The sequence below is a fragment of the Coprinopsis cinerea genome (genome assembly GCF_000182895.1).
Source record: "Coprinopsis cinerea okayama7#130 chromosome 1 map unlocalized cont3.1, whole genome shotgun sequence".
In the NCBI taxonomy this organism is placed as follows: Eukaryota; Fungi; Basidiomycota; class Agaricomycetes; order Agaricales; family Psathyrellaceae; genus Coprinopsis; species Coprinopsis cinerea.
In genome coordinates this window covers 2,632,218-2,650,551 of record NW_003307544.1, presented here as the reverse complement: position 1 = coordinate 2,650,551, position 18,334 = coordinate 2,632,218, and the positions used below count along the sequence as shown (strand labels likewise).

Here is an 18,334-nt window from a genome sequence, read left to right as displayed (position 1 = left end):
AGAGTGCAGAACGAGGAATTACTGTCCTTTGAACCTTGAGAAACGTGTCTGGCTGAGCGAGGTATTGATGTTCCCTATTGTTGGCCCATTGAGGAAGGCCGGAGGTCCAAACAGGTTCCCGGATCCATCAGCCCAGTTCCCATGGATAATCGTCCTGCAAATGGTTGCGTGTTATCGCCGTACCAGCCCATCTGTATAGGTTTGAACGTCTGAGTGCTGGGGTACACGAATCATCTGCAATACACTGTAAACATGTGTAGGGTTTCTCGGAGTTGTACCCTTGAGGCTTCGGGCTCGAATCCACGTCGTGCGGAAGCGAGTGGTGCTAGGCGCCTGAGAAGTTCAAAGTCCGCATTGTCTTCCAACAAACCCTAGTGTCACAAGTTTGCATTCAACAGTCCCAGCGCGCTCACGCTGGCCTCCACTTACTCGCCCGACTTTGTACATACTTTCCCGTGGAACTCCTTGGGTAACCAGCAGTAAGAGTCATGGATTTCAAACAACTCTCACTTTTGCGGAAGACGTACTTGTCGGGTGGTCGCACGAATACTTGCTGAAATCTCAGGTGAATTCAACCCCAGGGAAACCAGACCTTTCAATAAGCTCGAGGAATCCGAGTCGGACGGTGTGTCGGGGTTGAAAAGAATTGAGCCTCCGCATTGTGGTGTCAACACACCAGCTCCCACGAATGCTATTGTGCGTTTTGGGGTGCAGCGCGCAGTCGCCCTCTCACCACTTTCAACAGTATCCACTATGCCTCTATCCCGTGTCGCTGGGGACAGCGTCGACGCGACCCTTAACCAGACCTTGAACTGCCTTCCCAACGACCTCTTGGCCTCTCTTCGCGGCGATGCTGCCTCCAAGTCTACTCTTGCTAGCGCCATCTCCAAAGTCGACGCCCTCATCCAATCCTGCCAACAGCTCGGCGAAGGAACCCGCGACCTGATATCATCCTACGCTAGCCTCGTCGCATTTCTACCTTCTGGAATACGTCAAGCAGAGGCAGAAAGCAGCGCTGTCCTCGACGATTTCTCTAACGATGTGGCCGGCTTATTCGATGGCCTGGCCCTTGAAACCGATGCATCTCCTAGTGAGTTGTCCCCCACTGTCTGTTACGTCTCATCTGACATAAACGTAGAAGAACCGGCAGAACCTGCCTACATCGAACCATCGTGCAGATGGCTCAAAGACAACTGGTACAACCCCTACCCGAGTCCACAAGTCCGTTCATCTATCGCCAAGCAGACTGGCGCCTCTCGCAAGGATATCGATGCTTGGTTCATCGACGCTCGGAAGCGGATCGGTTGGAACGAGCTTCGACGAAGGTGTTTCGACAACAAGCGCGCGAATATTGTCGAAGCTGCCACTCGCTTCCACCAAGGGAAATCCCTCGAAGATCTCCCTTGCATTGCACAGTACGGACCGACTATTGAAAACGATCTTGCCTCTATTACTTCCCAGGCTTCGGCGTGGTACGATGGACGCTATGCACAGAGCAAGCTTGCCGACAAGTTGGACCCTGTCGTCAAGGACATGACTCCGGCACTGAAGGAAAAGATCAAACGCGATGCAGATGAACGTAGACGAGAAGAAAGGCAAAAGAAAAAGCGCAAACGCAACCCTTACCCGTCTCCTGAATGCTCTCCAGCCAGCTCATCCGGTGCTGCCTTGTCTCCTGTTGTGCCGGTCATAGACTTGACTGGTGAATCCCAATGCTCTCGACCTAACCTCAAACGTCGAGCCTCCAGTTGCTCCGTTGAAGAATATTCTTGTCGAAAACGTCCTCGGTGGGTTTTATCCCAGTGCTCGCGGGTTCTGCAACTCACCATTTTTCTCTTAGGGGTGATTCATCTCACCATGACCAGTCGAAGTCGAACCCTGAAACATGCCTGCCTTCGCCAGCTACTTCTGCACAGGAAGATTTGTCAGAAGCTAAAGCAGCTTCGATCCCAACTCTTCAATTGGACGACTCCACTTTGGAACCCATCCCCGCTTCTGGGAGCAACAAACGCAAACGCTGTTTGTCTGACGGCTTTCAATATCCTACGGCAAAGCGACACCAAGTCCGTCCTCAGGTCGTATCCGATCCCTTTCCTTTGGTCACGTCGCAGGAATGGGACGATTGGCTTCTCCAGCACATGTCAGAAGACCTCACACTTCCCGGAACTATTCCGCCTCCAGTTTCGGTTGAAGCTCCAGATTCGAATACCCCATTGGACATCCAAATATTCAACTTCCCTCCGGTCCCTGATTTGCCAGCGCCAGGAAGCAGTGAGTCCTTTTCACCCCTTCTGATTATGGTTGCAAATCCTAAAATCGCTCTAGGTGACTCAGTGGCCGAAGCTATCCCTTCTTTCCCATTAAGCGCGGCACCGCCAGCGTGCAATGGAGTCCCGTTGCAAAATGTTCTCGAATGGCAGACCTGCGCTTACGCTCAGCGTACGTGGATAAGCTTCTTGACCGTCGGTCACTCCCTGACACGCTTCTTTTCACAGCCGTTAACACTTATAATCCTGTTCTGCAATTTGACCTTCCCCCATCGACAGACATCCAGCCTTCTTCAGCAACCATCCCCCCGATGCTTTCTTCAAGTTCCTTCGATCCAGACACATTCGCAACTGATCCACAATTCTTTGACCTATTCTCAGTCCCCATTTCCGCAGCATCATTCGACCTCCCAGCCTTTACCCCACAAGAAGACACCGACCCCGAAACGCCTTTGACAGAGGCTGAGAAGGAAGCAAAGAAACGAGAACTTGAAGAACTTGAAGCTAAGGTCCAGGCTATCCGCGCACAAATTGCTCGTTCTTGAGTACAGTCTGCGCCCTTCGTGCAACCCTCGTTCGTCAGCATAAACATCTGCTATAACTATACCCCTATGCTGCTATCCATGCACTAAGTATACCTTTGCTTTCGAATTGCTTTCGATTCATTCTATACTCGCTTTCATTGCATTAATTTATTTACATCGCACACACTCAACATTGTATTTCTAGCACGCACATATCCTTATACCTTATCTTATGTCCAACATTCTGTCCTAGTACAAATACAAGTAGACAAGCATTTGGGTTCCTTTCAATCCTCGTAGTACAGATACAAGTAGACAAGCAGTTGGAATTCATCGTTGAGTATGGAGTATGGGTTCCCTCCAATCCCCACTACTTTGCCAACTTGGAAGCTAAGCTCAACAATCCACCAAGTCCTCCAGAGTCACTTCCACCAGTGGTAGGAGCGCCACCAAACTTACTCTGGACGAGCAGCTTCATGATGGTCATCGCAGCACCGTTGACTGCGTCCTGCTTGTCGTTAGACGATGTCTTGTCGGACTTGTCGAAGAGTTTGGCGGCTTCGGCCATGGCAAGACTAATGAGTTGGGTCTGGGTATTGCCGCCTGACGATGACGTTGAAGTGGATGAGGAAGAGCTGGAGCCTCCAGTAAATTTCTTGAGGACCTTTTAGGATAGGAGATCATATCAGATTGGCGGGACAGGGGCAGGCCATTTGGTCCTCACCTCGAGTGCAGCAGCGCTTCCCAACAAGTTGGCGCTCAAGCCGCTAGTCTTTCCCTCCTTGTAGACCTTCTCGTGGGCCTTGGTGACTTCATCGTCGTTCAAAGGCTCGTTTTGAGAGCTCTGTTGGTCAGAGGAATGTCCGCGATCAGTCAAGGATAGATAAGATAGACTGGGCAGCCAGAACTCACCTTGTTGTCGGTCAAGAACTTCAACGCCGTATCGAACAGCGAGGTCTCGCCAGAGCTGTTCTTGGCAGCGTTTTCGACTGCTTGCTGCTGGTTGACTACACCGTTTCGAATGGGAAGGCCTAATCAGCTAATCGGATCCCACTGGTTCGAAGTGGAGGAGCTGCGCACTGGGTGGGGTGCTCAAACCGCTTGAGGCATTGTTACTGGGAGAGTTGAGTTCCTGTCCGCCAGTCTTGCTGACGTTGGCTGTAGTGCGAGCTCTTGGTTAGAATCCATGGTGGAAGCAATCAAAAGCACACCGTACATTGGGAATCATTGTAGGCATCCAGGCCTTTCTTTGCGAGGTTCATAAAGCTATCCTATGGGCAACACATTAGCCCTGTGGATCCTTCGAAGGGTGGTGAAGTAGTGCTGTACCATAGTGCGTTTCGGGTAGCAGAGATAGTGGTGGGTGTGGAAGATGGAATAGTGGCAGCGCTATGCTCTCACTGCTTTATGTGGTCCGGCACGATACCAAGCCTGATGCTAACCTAATTCCAGTTACCAGCGTTCCACTCCACTGCGTAACTCGGTTCAATGAACTTCAATCGCGCCCTTATGACCATCGCCCATCTCGACATGATAAGAATGATTAAATAGAAACTTCAGAGATCTACTAATACAGATGGGCAGGTAATAATACAGAGGGTGTAAACACAGAGGGTATTAAACTAATGGGGACAATTAATTTCTCGCTGAGGTACGCTCAGGCCCGCCGGAACCTGCAATAGTCGTAGTAACCGAATGAGGATTCTTCATTTCATGTTCCTTGGTCTCAAGGGGCGCACCTGTCGATGGGATACCCGACTCTGCAGGTGCCTTGACGGGTGGCTCACCCGGCTTTGTTCCCATTCCGAGGTAGCCCTCGGCAGTCTCGACGGTAGACGTTACAGTGTTCTTGATCCCCTGAAGCATCTCTCCAGGCATGTTGAGGGCGGCAGAGGCAGTACTTTGGATGGAGCCAAGGATTCCAGTGTTCTCGGACTGCTGGTCTCCCGACACTGCTTGAGACCTGTCTTTTTGCTGACTCGAGTAGTTCTGATAATAGAGGTAAACTATGGTCAGCCTTTATAAGCTGAAGAGTGGTCCGGTCGACCCCACCTGGCCAATTGAAACAGAAGTGGTGTTCAAAGACTTCTTGATGCCGGCGCTGTCAGCATCTCCCTCCGGGTTACCCGTGAGCTTCGTTCCCAGCTCCTGCCAATGCATTGTGGTTAGCTAGCGTACTCTTCGAAGCGTAGGGGAATCGTGACTGACCTGTGCATGTCGAGCAGCCTCCTGGGCGGCATGTTGTTCGCGGGAAGCATTCTGGCTAATGTTGGCTGCCTCTGAAATGTTCTGTGCCTCTGCCTGAGCCCTAGCAGCGGTGGTGTCGTGCGAAGCCCTTTGAAAAGACACAGCATCAGCATAGGGAACCAGTCGAACAGTTGCCAGCCTACTAACTGGGTGTTGTGCGCCTGAATATATTCTGAAGGGACGACGTTCCCTGGTTGACTGGTGGCTTTCATGTTAGACATATTGCGACGATTTCGAGGTTGTGGATTTATTCTTTCCGACTGACACCACACTATTATATACGTTTCAGCAACGCTGAGATCACTATTTTGTTGCTCCTCACTAGCGTCATAAGCGCGCTGCGATCAGTGACGTCATCCAATTCACCAGCGCTTGTTCCTCACCCAAATGCCTTCATGACGCAGATATTATCAACTGGTGCCCAGGGGAAGATCTGAGAAGAATGCACAGAAAGAAGGTATGAAGTAATCCTATTGTCCATGTGTACAACAAGAAAGAAGGGAGAAGTCTATTGGATGGTCGAAGGCTAGTAAAAATGCAAACAGACAATTTAAACAAAATGCTGGACAAAACTACGAATGGATACAGAGCTTGCGGCAAGAGAGAAAAGGAAAAGAAGGCAAATGGAGAGGCGACGACACATGTTCGAAGGACGAGCGAAGACAGATACAAGATGTCACGTCGAAAGAACCCGAAGTGGTTCAACTTGAGGGCATAGAAATCACTTGTTGACACAATTTTTGCAGTCGAGCCGAAGTGCATGGGTTTCCCGGTGGAAATGTGGGTATCGACGAGTGAGGAAGGAATAGAAGGGCGGCAAATTCAATGAAAAAGTGCGCCCGAAAGGGAAATGGGGTCATCGGATTCCAGGCAGGTAACCACACGCGAAAACAGAATAAGACGAAGAATCGAAGAAAAGGTGCGCATAGGAAGATACCGCCATAACACGCATAATCATAGAGGATAGCTCAGCGAGCAGCTTCACTTTCCCAGTTTCCCATCTTCAGGAAACGTGCCAACACTTCTTCGGAGCCACGTTTGAAGATTTCAACCCCCCTCGCGGGGTCGAACACCCTTCCTCCAACTCGAACGGGCTTATCACCCACAATCTGGTAGTCAGGGAAGCCGCTGGCGGATGACGATGCAGGAGATGTGATAGAAGAATCATTTGACATCTGGCGGGAAACACTGGGCGACCAGTGCCCGTTCTGCTCATTGGAGCCACCAATGGGAGGGGTTTGGGTGGACACTCTGGGCATCGGAGGACGCGACGGATGTCCGGCAGAAGACTGGGGCGCAGCTGGAACGATAAACTCACGTACGGGTGATCTCATGGGAGACCTTACCCGCGGAGACACCACTGGAGATGGATTTCCGCTTTTGATCTTCGAGGGACGGCCAGAAAGCGGTGGCCGCTGAGCTATCGGAGCGGTGATGGATGTTGGATTATCAATCGCAGTGGAGGCAGCAGCATCCCGAGTCGAAGGAGGGACTAAGAAGCTGGGACTGGAAGCGGCAATGGAATGGCGTTTGGTGGAGGAAGCCTTCTTGACTGTCTTCTCGGTCTGTATGCCTTGGCTTCGCAAAGAGGACACTACGGTTTGAACAGCTTGATCACGGTAATCTTTGCTACTCTTGGACATCGGTTGAACAAGTGACCTTCGTCGAGATACATGGCGGGATCTCTTGGAGTCGTCGTCGCTGTCATCCCACTTCGTGTCTACCGCAAAGTCGTCATCCTCGTCTTCATCGTCGGCATTATCTTCGTCATCCCCATCTCGGCTACTGGCTTCTACACGTTCATCCCAACTCTTTCGACGAGGCTTGCGCCATCTCTCATCATCGAACGCCGGGGCGAGGGGCGGGGGTGGCAGCAGGGGTCGAACAAGTTTCGAGGCGTACTTCTGGATGCTGGGGACGGTGTCCCATGCATTCGAATACGTTAAAGTGGGAGGGAATCCAATGAGAGGAGACAGCGGCTGTACCCTTCCCAGGGGAGTGGATTTTGACTGCTCCGGCGTGCTGGGGGCGGCGGTGGAGGTTTGACTAGGGCTGCTGGGGTTGAGGAAGAGAGCGGGTGGTGGAGTGTCGGTGTCTGGAAAGACACGATTGGGCAAAACGCGAGGTCGTTCTTCCCAAGGAAACACCGATTTAACTTTAGTTCGGTCTGGGCTTGGAGTTAGCGAATCCTCTCCTGTCACGTTCCTATAATGGCCCTGCTTGATCAATGTCTCGGGTATTTCGGGAGGGGGAAGAGGCTGGAAGAAGTTGATTGATGTCGGAGGAGAAGGTCCTGACGGATCCTGGAGCTTGAGCTGTTGAGGCTGGTCCCACAGATTGGGGAAATAAGTGTCCGATGGAAAAGCAGAAGGGACAGGTGGATCTTTAGGTGGTGGTTCCAAAGCTGGGTTCCAAGCAAGGAGCGGGGGTGACAAAGGACGCCGAGGGGCTGCTTGAGAATGTGAATGAAGGTGATGGTGGACGTGGTCTTTGTGTTCATGGCGATGGGGATGATCGTTCAGTTGGTTGGGATGGGTCCGTCGGTTCTGACCCGGCGGGGCTCCTTGGGAAGAGGGTTGAGTGATCGACAGGGGCCGGCCGTGGCTTTGGGAAGGCCTTCGCGAGGTAGGTCTTGAACCAGGGCGAGAGGGAGTTGAATGAGAATGGTCATGAGCCGCCTGCTTCCTTGCCTGTACTTCCTCTTGCTCACTTTCGCTGGCGTAGAAATCTGATTTCACAGGTTCAAAGCCGCGCTGTGTGAGACTAGGTGGCAATGCAACTGCATCAAAGTGAGGACTGGGGGAAGCATCGTCGGGGTGAGTTGGAGGGTGCGATTGCCACCGGTAGATCCCCGCTTCGTCCTCCCCATACAGAGCGGAGGTTCGAAACTGGGGCGTAGAGGGAAGTACATCTTCAAGTTCAAAATCCAAGTTAGGTGGTCGCTGAGGATCACCAGGGAGGGTGGTTGGCCCTTCAGTGGAAGCACCGTCAACTTCGGCTGTCTCTGGTTCAGGCTTGCGCGGGCGCATAAGGTCTACTCGACCCTCGAGAGGAAGGCTGTAGTAGATACCCTCGCCATGGGGACGTCTGTCAGAGCCCACCGCTGCTGCAACGCCATCGACAGCCATTTGCCTGAGTTTGTCCAGACCGAAAACACCAGTCTCGGTCGCTTTGGGCTGGGAGACGGGGGAAGGAGTAGGTTCGTCCCAAGCGGACGTATATCGTTTGAACTCGAATCTTGGAGGCTGGGATGCCGGCTGTGAGCGATAATGCTTGTCGTACACCGCATACCAGCGATCGACAAGCGATTCGTAGTCGTAGGCCTGTTCCGAGTCTTTGGACGTCGATGCCCTTGTCGTGAAAGGGGTGCGGTAGGCGATGGAGTTCCAAGGTTTATTCTTCCCAATAAAGTGAAGAGCAGAGATGGAAGAGCCATATCGTTCATACGCTGGGGCATAGCTGAAGGGAAAAATCAGAATATAGGTCAGAGATAACGGTTATGCAACGTACGTATATGCAGCAGTCGGAGTTGTGTTGTAGGTAAAGCTCAGCCTGTGCCAGTCCCCACCGCGCCATTCGTTAAGAAGGCCTTGATCACCGCCATCCCAAGAGCCCTTTGACTTCAAGAGTTGGCAAAGTTCATTAAATTTGTCCTCTCCGGGAGACAGAACCAAGACGCCTGAATTGAAGATGTCTGGCCAACCCACGTCTGGTACTGCCGAAAATTCGTGGGGAAGGTCAAAAAGATGCGATAGAGGCCGTAGAGGGAGAACGTCAGCATCCAGGAATATAATCTTGGAAAACTGCGTTAGGCGGAAGACGTGTAGTTTCGTAAGGACAGTGGTAAGATCTGGACGACCTGTTGACAAGCAGTGATGAGCATTCATAAACGGATATGGGTAAATATGGATCAGACACGCGTTTGGGCGGTGTCCCAGAAAGTTTGGGCAAAGGCGAGGATGCCAATACGCGGCGGGAATATTGTCGGGGGGAAGGAAGGGAACGGCGAGCTTACCTAGGAGTTTTAGACCCCTTTCGTTCGAGTCCTCGAGGATCTCGACGCCCACTACCACGTCAAATGCCTTACGCAGGGCCTTGATGGTTGCGACATCGACCGACTCTGGGGTGACGAGACAGACAGTCTGATAGTCTCGTTTGTCGTGCAGGTCATTGAGGGCAGCGACCTGTGTGAGTGCGCCTGGGAGATAGGCGTCGGAAGAAATAAGGGTAACGAAGGCGTGCGGGCTGGCCATAGCCCTTGAGCAGACGTCGCTGCTGTGTTGGCCGTCGACACAGTCACCGACGATGAGGAGGAACGGGGAAGAAGGTAGGGGCTGAAAGTTGACTGCCGAAACAGGACAGGTTTTCGTGAGAGTCAGATAACCCGGCAACTTGATTTGCTTTGCAAATTGATGACGTCGTCAAAAATAATATTCGTTTTATTCGTCCAGCCAAGGTTTCCAATGTTCTCGCATGCTCAGAGCTGCAAGAATACCAAGGCTCGTTCGTAGCCCCCGCTTCCTATGGCTTGCAGCACCCCTCGTCGTCGGTGGCGGCGTCCTCGTCATCACCAGACAGCCTCAGACCCTGCAACATAGCGACATTCTCAGCTCACCGGCTCTCATACCGCGTCGGGCTGCACTCAACCCCACGATTCTGTCACCTTCAGAAGACAATCTTACTCTCAAGTCCAGCATTCTCGAGCTGCTCCGCGAACATGTGTGGGAGCCAATACGTACAGCAGTTCGTTTTCTGCGCCTATTCGCGCTGTTCTTTCCTGTGATCCTCTCGAGTCCAATGCTTCTCGTCGGCCGACCAATGAAAGAGTACAAAGGAGATAGATGGGGAGCTGTTTGGTGGTACGGTTACCTTGTACAGCAGATGGAAGCAGCTGGCCCGACATTCATCAAGGTATGTGTTCTCTCCCTGATCCCAGCTCAAATAAGCTCATCCTTCTTCCAATTCAGTTGGCCCAATGGGCTGCATCCAGAGTCGACCTTTTCCCCCCTATCTTGTGCGAACGGCTCGGCGCCCTTCATTCCCAGGGAACTCCTCACCCGTTCTCTCACACAAAGAAAGTCGTCGAAGCCGTCTTCCAGCGCCCATTCGATCAGGTCTTCGAGGAATTTGATCAAACTCCAATTGGATCAGGTGCCATTGCCCAAGTTTATCGCGCAACTCTCAAGCGGGACCTCATTCCTCCTTCATATCATGGCCCCAGGCGCACCCGCCAGGTTGGTGGTGCACTTGGTCCCATCATTTTGGAGGACCCTCCCCCTTCTGCGCCGACCGCCTCGGTTGCTATCAAAATTCTTCACCCTCGAGTGGAAAAGACCATCTCCCGGGACCTAGCCATCATGCATTTCTTCGCATCATGTATCTCCCTGCTCCCTGGCATGAAGTGGCTTTCTCTTCCAGAGGAAGTTTTGGTCTTCGGCGAGATGATGAATCAGCAGTTGGATTTGAGGCACGAAGCCGACAATCTCATTACCTTCGAAGCCAATTTCGCCCCGAGGAAGGTTCCCGTCACCTTCCCGCGGCCATTAAAGATCTGGTCGAGTAAAGATATACTCGTCGAGGAATATCAGAACGCCTTGCCTCTGGAAACATTTTTACGAAATGGCGGTGGCCCTTACGACTATCAGATTGCGACTGTTGGTTTGAACGCGTTTTTGGTGCGCATTTGCCCCCATGAAATTCCCTTCCCTTTCTGATCCATCTCTAGACCATGCTGTTACTGGATAATTTCGTCCATTCCGACCTCCACCCTGGAAATATCATGATCAAGTTCAGCAAGCCCCCTACAACTCGAATTCTCCTCCAGAATCTGTACAACCATTTCTTCCCTAGCTCTGTCGATCAATCTACCTCCGATGTGTCGTCGGCCTCACTAATGATCCCAGCGGATTACTCCCAATCCGATGAGATTGTCGCCAGGCTACGTAAAGTCTCCAATTCGCCAGATGAATGGAGCCGGGAGCTACTCAAACTCCACTCGGGAGGATACGTCCCCGAAATCGTCTTCATAGATGCCGGACTCGTTACCACTCTCAACGACACCAACAGAACGAACTTCCTGGACCTCTTCAAAGCTGTGGCCGAATTCGATGGATACAAGACCGGTCAGCTCATGATCGAGCGAAGCCGAACGCCTGAACTGGCCGTGGACAAGGAGACGTTTGCGTTGAAGATGCAGCACCTAATTCTCAGCATCAAGCGCAAGACGTTTAGCCTGGGACAGATTAAGATCGCCGACCTTCTAACGGACGTGTTGAAGAACGTTAGAAAGCATCGGGTGAAGATGGAGCCCGACTTTATTAACACCGTCATTTCCATTCTGTTGTTAGAAGGTATCGGGAGACAGTTGGATCCCAAGATGGACTTGTTTGCGAGTGCGTTGCCCATTCTCCGCCAACTGGGAGGGCAAATGGCGATGGATACCAAGGTGGAGGGACTGCCTAGTGCCAAAGATCTTCCAACGAGCGATCTTGCGGCGTTGTTAAAAGTGTGGGTGTGGATAGAAGCGAGGAGTTTTATTTCTGGCGCATTGGTGGATATGGATGCGTTAATTCAGCGGGATTGGTGGGTCCTCTCTTCTGTGAGGACGGTCCCGACGGATGACTGACATGGCTTTACAGGTTAACCCCGAATATTTAGAACAGGTTTACATGTTCATCACAAAGACAGTAGTCACAACCAGTGGCTTTCGGTTTCACTCCGCTGCTCTCACCATCTGTATTGTATAGCCTATCTATAGACTCTCAACTTAAGTCCCCGTTTCATGAGAAAGAAACCCAGTACATTTCATCATCTGCGCAAAATCTGCATCGATTATCTCTTGTTTTCAATCTTTGGTCCTCGCATTCTGGCAACAACGTTGCGGGGGAAGTTAAGCGCTCGTCGAGGTTTAGGCGCTAGGTAATATCTGGTGGCATATCTTACACATGCCTAGAAGCAAAAATCCGAAATGAAGGCGTGTCGAATCCTGGAAGGATATCATCGGAGCCATACATGATGGACCGAGCTTAATTCGCAAGAGTGTGCTATTTCAGACCAGTTAGAATTTGGAGCCCGGGGTATCAGATAGAAGCGCCGAACGCATGTCTCGCGGAAAGTTTCTGGGAGACTATCCTTCTTCCAGAAGAGTCTAGCATACCTCACATGTGGAATGACCTAGAAACGCGATAAGCTATCGTCAATTATAGACATCGATAGCAGCCGGGAGGGGTGGGCTTCAGTCCTTTGTATTCCCAAGTCCAGGAATTAGCCGACTGTCTGAACCTTGAAAAATCTGGTGACCACCTATGATCATTCAGTAGGGTGCAGAAAGTTACTTGGGTGGTCATGCTCACACCTTTCCGTATGTTTTGAAGCCTATTCGACAAGGATTGTGTTTATAGAACAGTGACAGAAGTACATCCATTGATGGCCGGAGTTCGGAATTGTTCCTCCGCGGTGATTGATTTCCGAATTTGGGAGATCGAACGCGTCGCGATTTCACTTGGCAAAGTCGCGTTCTTCTCACGAACCATCATCACTAGGGGTCAGCAGAGTCGTTCGCGCAAGAAATGTCGGACGAACCTTTGACTTTCAATCGTAAGTTGTTCTTCTATCCTCTCTAATACCCAATGTGTGAACAAGTACGAATTTACCTTCTAGAAATCGTAGCGGGGATTACAGAGTTCAGTGAGTCGCGCGTTTAGGTGTTCTAGAAGAGTCGCGTTGTTTATGCTGACGCTTCCGTTTTCCTCAGTCGAAGTCGCGATCCACACAATTCTTTATGTTAGGCAGGTATATCCACCTGATCTGTTTGTCAGGAGGAAGAAGTACGAGACACCTGTCTATCAATCTCGGCATCCTGCGTTGAATGAGTACATTTCCGGTGCTGTGAAGGCGGTCAGCGATGAAATGGCACAGGTTGGTATTCTTTTGGACTCTGTCACAAGACGTGATTCTGAGGTTTGTATCAGGGAACTGTGGAGAAGGTGGTCGTCGTGATCAAGAACAAGGAACAAGTGCCGTTAGAGCGATTTATATTCTCCATTGACAATATGATTGAGGTCGAGTCGTTCAACAAGTCCACTGGGTATGTAGACCACTCTACCACTTAATCTGCGGTGATGATTCACCCTACCCAGTGTAGTGGATGCCATGACTGCCAAATCCCTCGTCCAATACTTCCGCTCCTTTCTAATCAAGCTCTGTATGATCGAGGCCTCGTTAGGGCAAATGGAGCTTGGAGGTATGTTGACTGGATACTTGCGGGGTGCTTCCTGATTTAAGAATCATCAAGACGATATTTCGTTCGCTATCCTTCTGGAACTCAAGGATCAGGCCGCACCTTCGGCTTCGCAAACCAAGGTAAGACGGTTCAGTTTCGTTTTATGTCCTCTCTCATTCCATGCACTAGGACCCTCCTCCTTGGATCCCGGCGGAAGCACAGCATACGACGCGAGGAACGTCTGATAAAGCGGAATTACACATGATACGAGCTGTAAACACAGGCATTATCAACGTAAGTCCATGTCATACTTAAAGGAGTGTATTCAATTGACTTGCGCGGTGCCTACAGCTCTCCTTGGCTGTGCAAGAGTCCGCCGAGAAACTGAAATGGGAGCGAGATAAGCTGAAGGAACAAGAGCTTCAGACTGAGAAAGAGATACCACATGCAAAGCAGAACAAGCCATGAAATAATGTACAATATACTAGTCGAAATTCAGAAGGAAAGGCTTAAACGTCCACACGAATACGCTGTATGATGGGTATAATTCTGTCCCACTCCTCCATCGCCTATATTTCCAAGTCAGTCTATGAACGAAATGCTTGTTGACAGATACGTACCGCCTTGTAGAACTCGATCTGCCCATCCGCAAGTTCTCCAAGAGTCTCTTTCAATTCTTCTTGCTTCGCATATTGGAAGATAGTTTGCTCCCGCAGTGTTGCGTCATTGAAGGCATCTGATGTCTCATGGGCGGTGGTCACAGCATCTTGCAGCTGAAGACGATATGAGTATTCGGTATCATCGGGTCCCAGAGGCCGAGGGGCACTAACCTCTTTAATCTTCGAATCAAGTTTCTTCATCTTCTCAACCCGACTCCGATCGTCGTCTGCACCACGCAGAGCATCCACTCTATCCTTGATATACGCACCGATGCCCAATCCCGAACTTCCAGCATGGCCGCTGATGATCGCAGAAAGGCGATCGCGTTCTGCGGTTACGCCAGACAAGTAATCTGTTAGTTCCTCGAGATCAAGCTGCTTCTGGTCTCGGAGCTTAAGCACGGCTCGGTTCGCATGTGAGTACGTCAAGAGTGAATGGAGGTGGACCAGGAGCGGATCAGTCGTCGTTTGTGTCTAAGGAGGAAAGGAATGAGATGGCTTGTATCCGGGTGACTTCACATCACATACCAGGTGTCGCAAGAGTGCTGAGAACTCTAGGAGTGTATTCGAGAAGTGATTCAAGGGATCTGTGATCCCCGACTCCAAGAATCCTAGTCCTTGGACCGCAACGGCGAGGTCATGGTAGTCGGCAGTCAAATCTTCACCAGATTCAGGATTCCCATCTCATTTAGCCTCAGACTAAAACAAAACATAATTGGGGAGGCTAAAGTTAAGGACTCACCACTCGTCCTGTTTCGAAGCCGGGTGTACAACCGTTCCATCGAAGTTAGACCTTCCTCGAACTTGTCGACGTTCTCCCGCATGACGAGGAACCTCTCGTCGGGTTTGCGCACACGAGAGAAGGCATTCAACAGGGTGTCCGAGAGATTATCAATGAGTCCAGGTGCCGGCTCTTGCGTCGGGGGGTGGGCAATATGCTGGTGCATGTATACGTGCTATCCGTCGCAGTAGTTATGAGATTTGTGGGTGAGCCAGTGAAAGGTACTATAACCTACCCATTCTGTCGACTCGAAGAAGGCGCGCACGAGGGTACTCCGCTGCAGGATTGGATGTCGAGCTATCCGTTGGAGGAAACGGTGCAAGCTGAGAGGGATATTAATCACAGGACGCGCAACGGCGGGCCTCACTCACTCTACCCGTCGACGCTCCATGAACTCGGGACTGAACCGGTCCCCTGTGATGTATTCTGAAGACTGGCTTAGCACAGATTAGATATGGCGGCAGGGCAGTCTCCTACCAAGTCGGTGCTTGTCGGGGAGCGCTGGGACGACGCATGCTGGAAAGTCTCGCGATAGATTCTCCTTGAGAAATACAAAGTCTTGGAACCGACGTCGGGATGAAGGGTTCGGGGTCGAGAATATGGGAAGGTTTGTCTGAAGATCCGTCAGCTGTGTAGGCAAGGCATATCTATATATAATTACCTTGGCCGACACTAGGTACGAAACATATGCATCCTTTGTTTCAGCAAGTTCCTTGACTGGGTCGCGCACCGAGGTAATGAGGTATCCCTCCCATTTGGGTTGGAGTGGGTCGTCATTGCCATCGGCTGTGCTCTGTCTGAAACCTGGGCCTATGGCAGCGTTTTCATCGTGGTTGTCGTATCCAGTCGCTGAAGGGGATTCCCAGGTAACGCTGTCGAAAACGTCTTCGTCGTCGTTGAGCATAGTCTAACGCCAAGTTGGCCGCAGGAGAGGCGCAGCGACTTACATAAAGGGCACTGGATCATCATCAACGTCAGTCTTGGTCTTTGTGGGATAACAACCGTCAACACACTTGTCTTCACTCATATCCCTTCGCCATGTCGCTCGACTGGTTATCCCCAGCCCGCCGGTCGTTTGTCTGGTTCTGGATAACAATATGTCTTCATTTGCGTTTAGTATTGGCCTATGAGGTCGCGATTACCGACAAAGGTGCGTGTGCGGTCTGAATCCGCCAGCAACATTGAACTAATGACATATTGCGTCCCGCAGACTACTCGCGTCAAGCATGCAGCGGGATGTGGGGAGGCGAGACGGCCTATATCAATGGTGAAGAAAATTGTATCTATCAGTGGACGAAGCCCTGAAGATGTGTTTCCACAGTCACATTCGACAAATCATCACAAGGTCAAGTCGCGATGGTAATTTACGAATGGACAGATGAGGACTACCTGGGAAAGAGGCGAGAAGGGCCTCTCAACGAACCTCTGCCAGTGAGTATGCCACTAGGTTCCAGGAAGAGGTCGTGCTCAACATGATCTTCAGAATATCTACATTTGCACGACAACCGCGCTAACTGGAGGTTACTGCAACGAGTCCCAGCTTGGGCGGTTCATTCTGAACCTACCGACCGGAAAGTCCATTAACGACACAAGTTTCTGGTCTGCCCGAGTTCAGCTTCCAGCGAGTCAGTCTTCCTTGAAGCCCTCGTCGATTTCCGAGAGCGGGTTCTGGAATAACCCGCCGAACGGAAGTTTCCCTACACCCCCTGCAAGTGAATGGGACTCTCCCTGGAAGCGCCGAAATGCAGGCGATCATATCCTCTCTCTTACAAGGCGAGGGGAAGAACATGAAGGTCTCTACGCGTACAGTGAACCTATCCACTACCCTGTTCGAAAGACCGGGTATTACTGCGTCGGTGAGTTGATGCAGACTGGCCATTCGGAACCTGCATTGATGACTATCCTCTTAGCAATCGTTCCTCTCAACGAGGAGAATCAATCTCCAGCTGCAGCAACTGGAGATGCAACTGCGACTCATCCGCCATACCGAGCCAACATCCTTTTCAAGAACGTCTTTGAAGGCCAACTCCCAGCAACCGATTATCCTAAAGTCACTGTACGTAGTCCTTCCTCCACTCTTCGACTGAGCGGCTAATCACACGTTTTGGTAGTTCTATTTCGCCATGTTCTTGGCCTACTCTGTGATCGCCTTGTTATGGGGCTTTTTGTGTTACAGGCACATGCAAGAATTGCTTCCCATTCAAGTAAGTAAAACCGTCCTAGCTGTCTACCGGCCTCTAATCCACGCCTTTAGTATTACCTGTCTGGTCTGGTCGCATTGCTTGTGGTGGAGATGCTGGCGAACTGGGGTGAGTGATAAAAAAACAATCCCAAGTTTCGTGCAGTTAACGATTGTCCCCAGTATACTACCGATACCTTAATGCCCACGGAAAAGGTGCTACCTCGACTGCATTCCTTATAGTCGGTGAGTGACATGAACAGCTCAACAATTTATTTTACTCACTCACCAACATCAGTCGCCATCTTGGACGCTGGTCGTAATTCTATGTCATTCTTTATGCTCCTTGTCGTATCCCTCGGATTGAGTGTCGTACGGGAGTCTCTGGGATCCACAATGCGCAAGTGCCAAGCGCTAGCAGTCGCTCATTTCATCTTCGGAAGTAGGTCTTCCCGTTCCATAGTACGGTCAGAAGTTAACATTCTCCAGTTCTTTACGCCATCGGTATCGTGGAACTCGAAATGGAGTCTACCTCTGCACTCCTTTTACTTCTATTTATCATCCCCCTCGCGTTCACCCTCAGTGGGTTCCTACTTTGGATCATGTACTCCTTGAACGGTACGCGTGTCTTTCTTACTTTCAAGGCGTAGTCCTGGTGCTCAACCTCACCCTTAGCAACCATCCAACAACTCCGCGCCCGAAAGCAGCGGTACAAGCTTAGGATGTTCACTCGACTCCATTATATCCTCATTTTCGCGGTCGTGGTGATCGGAGCATTCTTTGTGGTTTCCTCCATGTCTTTCTCCGGACGTTTGGCTGAAGGTAAAGTGATCCTGCTCCCCCCATGAAGGTCCTTACTCATTGAAACCTTAGACTATGCTGCGAACTCGTGGCGAAGCCGCTGGTGGTTGCTTGATGGCTGGTTGGCTCTCTTATATCTCGTCTGTTTCAGTGCCATCGCATTCTTGTGGCGCCCAAGCGAAAATAACAGAAGATGAGTACCCTTCGTCCCCTCTGACGCACCATTAAGCTGATCTCTGTTTGATAGCCACATTGGCTATGTCAGACGAAATTGCGCAAGACGAAGAAGAGGCAGAGGACTATGATTTGCAAGCCATTCAAGACCGAAGCCGCCATCGTGAAGAGGAAGATGACGATGCTGCAACCTTGGTCGGCGGCCGTCGAGGGCCTGGAGATTCCGTGTCTGGGGATGTCGTCTTCGAAATCGGTGACGAGGACGATGATGACGATGACGCTCACAAAAAACACAAAGCTCAACGGCTCTCTGGAGAGAACCCTGACTATCAACCTGTCGATGGTCGCGGTGGGGATCGTGAGGAGCGCGAAGGGCTGATGCGCCGGGACGATTGATCTTTCTACTACAATACTATCCATTCTCTAATATATAGTGCACGTGTAGAATATTATATCAGTACAGGCATAAAATACACTGGTC

General features: G+C 51.0%; 8 protein-coding genes across 8 annotated transcripts; 4 read left to right on the top strand and 4 right to left on the bottom strand.

The window, feature by feature from the left end:
- Positions 1–753: 753 nt before the first annotated feature.
- Positions 754–2,812, top strand: CC1G_01828 (mating-type protein beta; the record flags this gene model as incomplete). Its single annotated transcript, XM_001829096.1, has 5 exons — positions 754–1,090; positions 1,139–1,787; positions 1,841–2,271; positions 2,326–2,439; positions 2,496–2,812. The coding sequence occupies 5 exons, from the start codon at positions 754–756 to the stop codon at positions 2,810–2,812; spliced, it is 1,848 nt and encodes a 615-aa protein (XP_001829148.1).
- A 194-nt stretch (positions 2,813–3,006) lies between these two features.
- CC1G_01827 (beta-flanking protein) lies at positions 3,007–4,146 on the bottom strand. Its single transcript, XM_001829095.2, has 6 exons — positions 4,121–4,146; positions 4,008–4,062; positions 3,872–3,949; positions 3,704–3,798; positions 3,516–3,635; positions 3,007–3,455 (listed from the first exon to the last, which is right to left on the bottom strand). The coding sequence occupies exons 1-6, from the start codon at positions 4,121–4,123 to the stop codon at positions 3,162–3,164; spliced, it is 645 nt and encodes a 214-aa protein (XP_001829147.2). The 5' UTR covers positions 4,124–4,146; the 3' UTR covers positions 3,007–3,161.
- A 171-nt stretch (positions 4,147–4,317) lies between these two features.
- On the bottom strand, positions 4,318–5,264 carry CC1G_01826 (hypothetical protein). Its single transcript, XM_001829094.2, has 5 exons — positions 5,186–5,264; positions 5,000–5,126; positions 4,844–4,939; positions 4,531–4,780; positions 4,318–4,464 (listed from the first exon to the last, which is right to left on the bottom strand). Exons 1-5 carry the CDS (start codon positions 5,257–5,259, stop codon positions 4,427–4,429), a joined length of 585 nt encoding a protein of 194 aa, XP_001829146.2. The 5' UTR covers positions 5,260–5,264; the 3' UTR covers positions 4,318–4,426.
- Positions 5,265–6,006: 742 nt separating this feature from the next.
- On the bottom strand, positions 6,007–9,291 carry CC1G_01825 (glycogenin glucosyltransferase; the record flags this gene model as incomplete). Its single annotated transcript, XM_001829093.1, has 3 exons — positions 6,007–8,497; positions 8,549–8,897; positions 9,054–9,291. The coding sequence occupies 3 exons, from the start codon at positions 9,289–9,291 to the stop codon at positions 6,007–6,009; spliced, it is 3,078 nt and encodes a 1,025-aa protein (XP_001829145.1).
- Positions 9,292–9,494: 203 nt separating this feature from the next.
- On the top strand, positions 9,495–11,810 carry CC1G_01824 (atypical/ABC1/ABC1-C protein kinase). Its single transcript, XM_001829092.2, has 4 exons — positions 9,495–9,949; positions 10,006–10,713; positions 10,764–11,620; positions 11,677–11,810. The coding sequence occupies exons 1-4, from the start codon at positions 9,920–9,922 to the stop codon at positions 11,693–11,695; spliced, it is 1,614 nt and encodes a 537-aa protein (XP_001829144.2). The 5' UTR covers positions 9,495–9,919; the 3' UTR covers positions 11,696–11,810.
- Positions 11,811–12,606: 796 nt separating this feature from the next.
- On the top strand, positions 12,607–13,504 carry CC1G_01823 (hypothetical protein; the record flags this gene model as incomplete). The annotated part of the gene is made up of 6 exons (XM_001829091.2): positions 12,607–12,634; positions 12,792–12,955; positions 13,009–13,124; positions 13,177–13,280; positions 13,322–13,399; positions 13,449–13,504. 6 exons carry the CDS (start codon positions 12,607–12,609, stop codon positions 13,502–13,504), a joined length of 546 nt encoding a protein of 181 aa, XP_001829143.2.
- A 264-nt stretch (positions 13,505–13,768) lies between these two features.
- On the bottom strand, positions 13,769–15,603 carry CC1G_01822 (lipid binding protein; the record flags this gene model as incomplete). Its single annotated transcript, XM_001829090.1, has 9 exons — positions 13,769–13,828; positions 13,880–14,032; positions 14,090–14,392; positions 14,447–14,577; positions 14,661–14,874; positions 14,935–15,022; positions 15,071–15,125; positions 15,177–15,312; positions 15,361–15,603. 9 exons carry the CDS (start codon positions 15,601–15,603, stop codon positions 13,769–13,771), a joined length of 1,383 nt encoding a protein of 460 aa, XP_001829142.1.
- Positions 15,604–15,721: 118 nt separating this feature from the next.
- CC1G_01821 (hypothetical protein) lies at positions 15,722–18,249 on the top strand (the record flags this gene model as incomplete). Its single annotated transcript, XM_001829089.2, has 12 exons — positions 15,722–15,849; positions 15,910–15,966; positions 16,021–16,130; positions 16,183–16,555; positions 16,610–16,755; positions 16,811–16,903; positions 16,954–17,008; positions 17,062–17,124; positions 17,177–17,320; positions 17,368–17,496; positions 17,554–17,700; positions 17,927–18,249. The coding sequence occupies exons 1-12, from the start codon at positions 15,738–15,740 to the stop codon at positions 18,247–18,249; spliced, it is 1,752 nt and encodes a 583-aa protein (XP_001829141.2). The 5' UTR covers positions 15,722–15,737.
- Between the last annotated feature and the right edge of the window lie 85 nt (positions 18,250–18,334).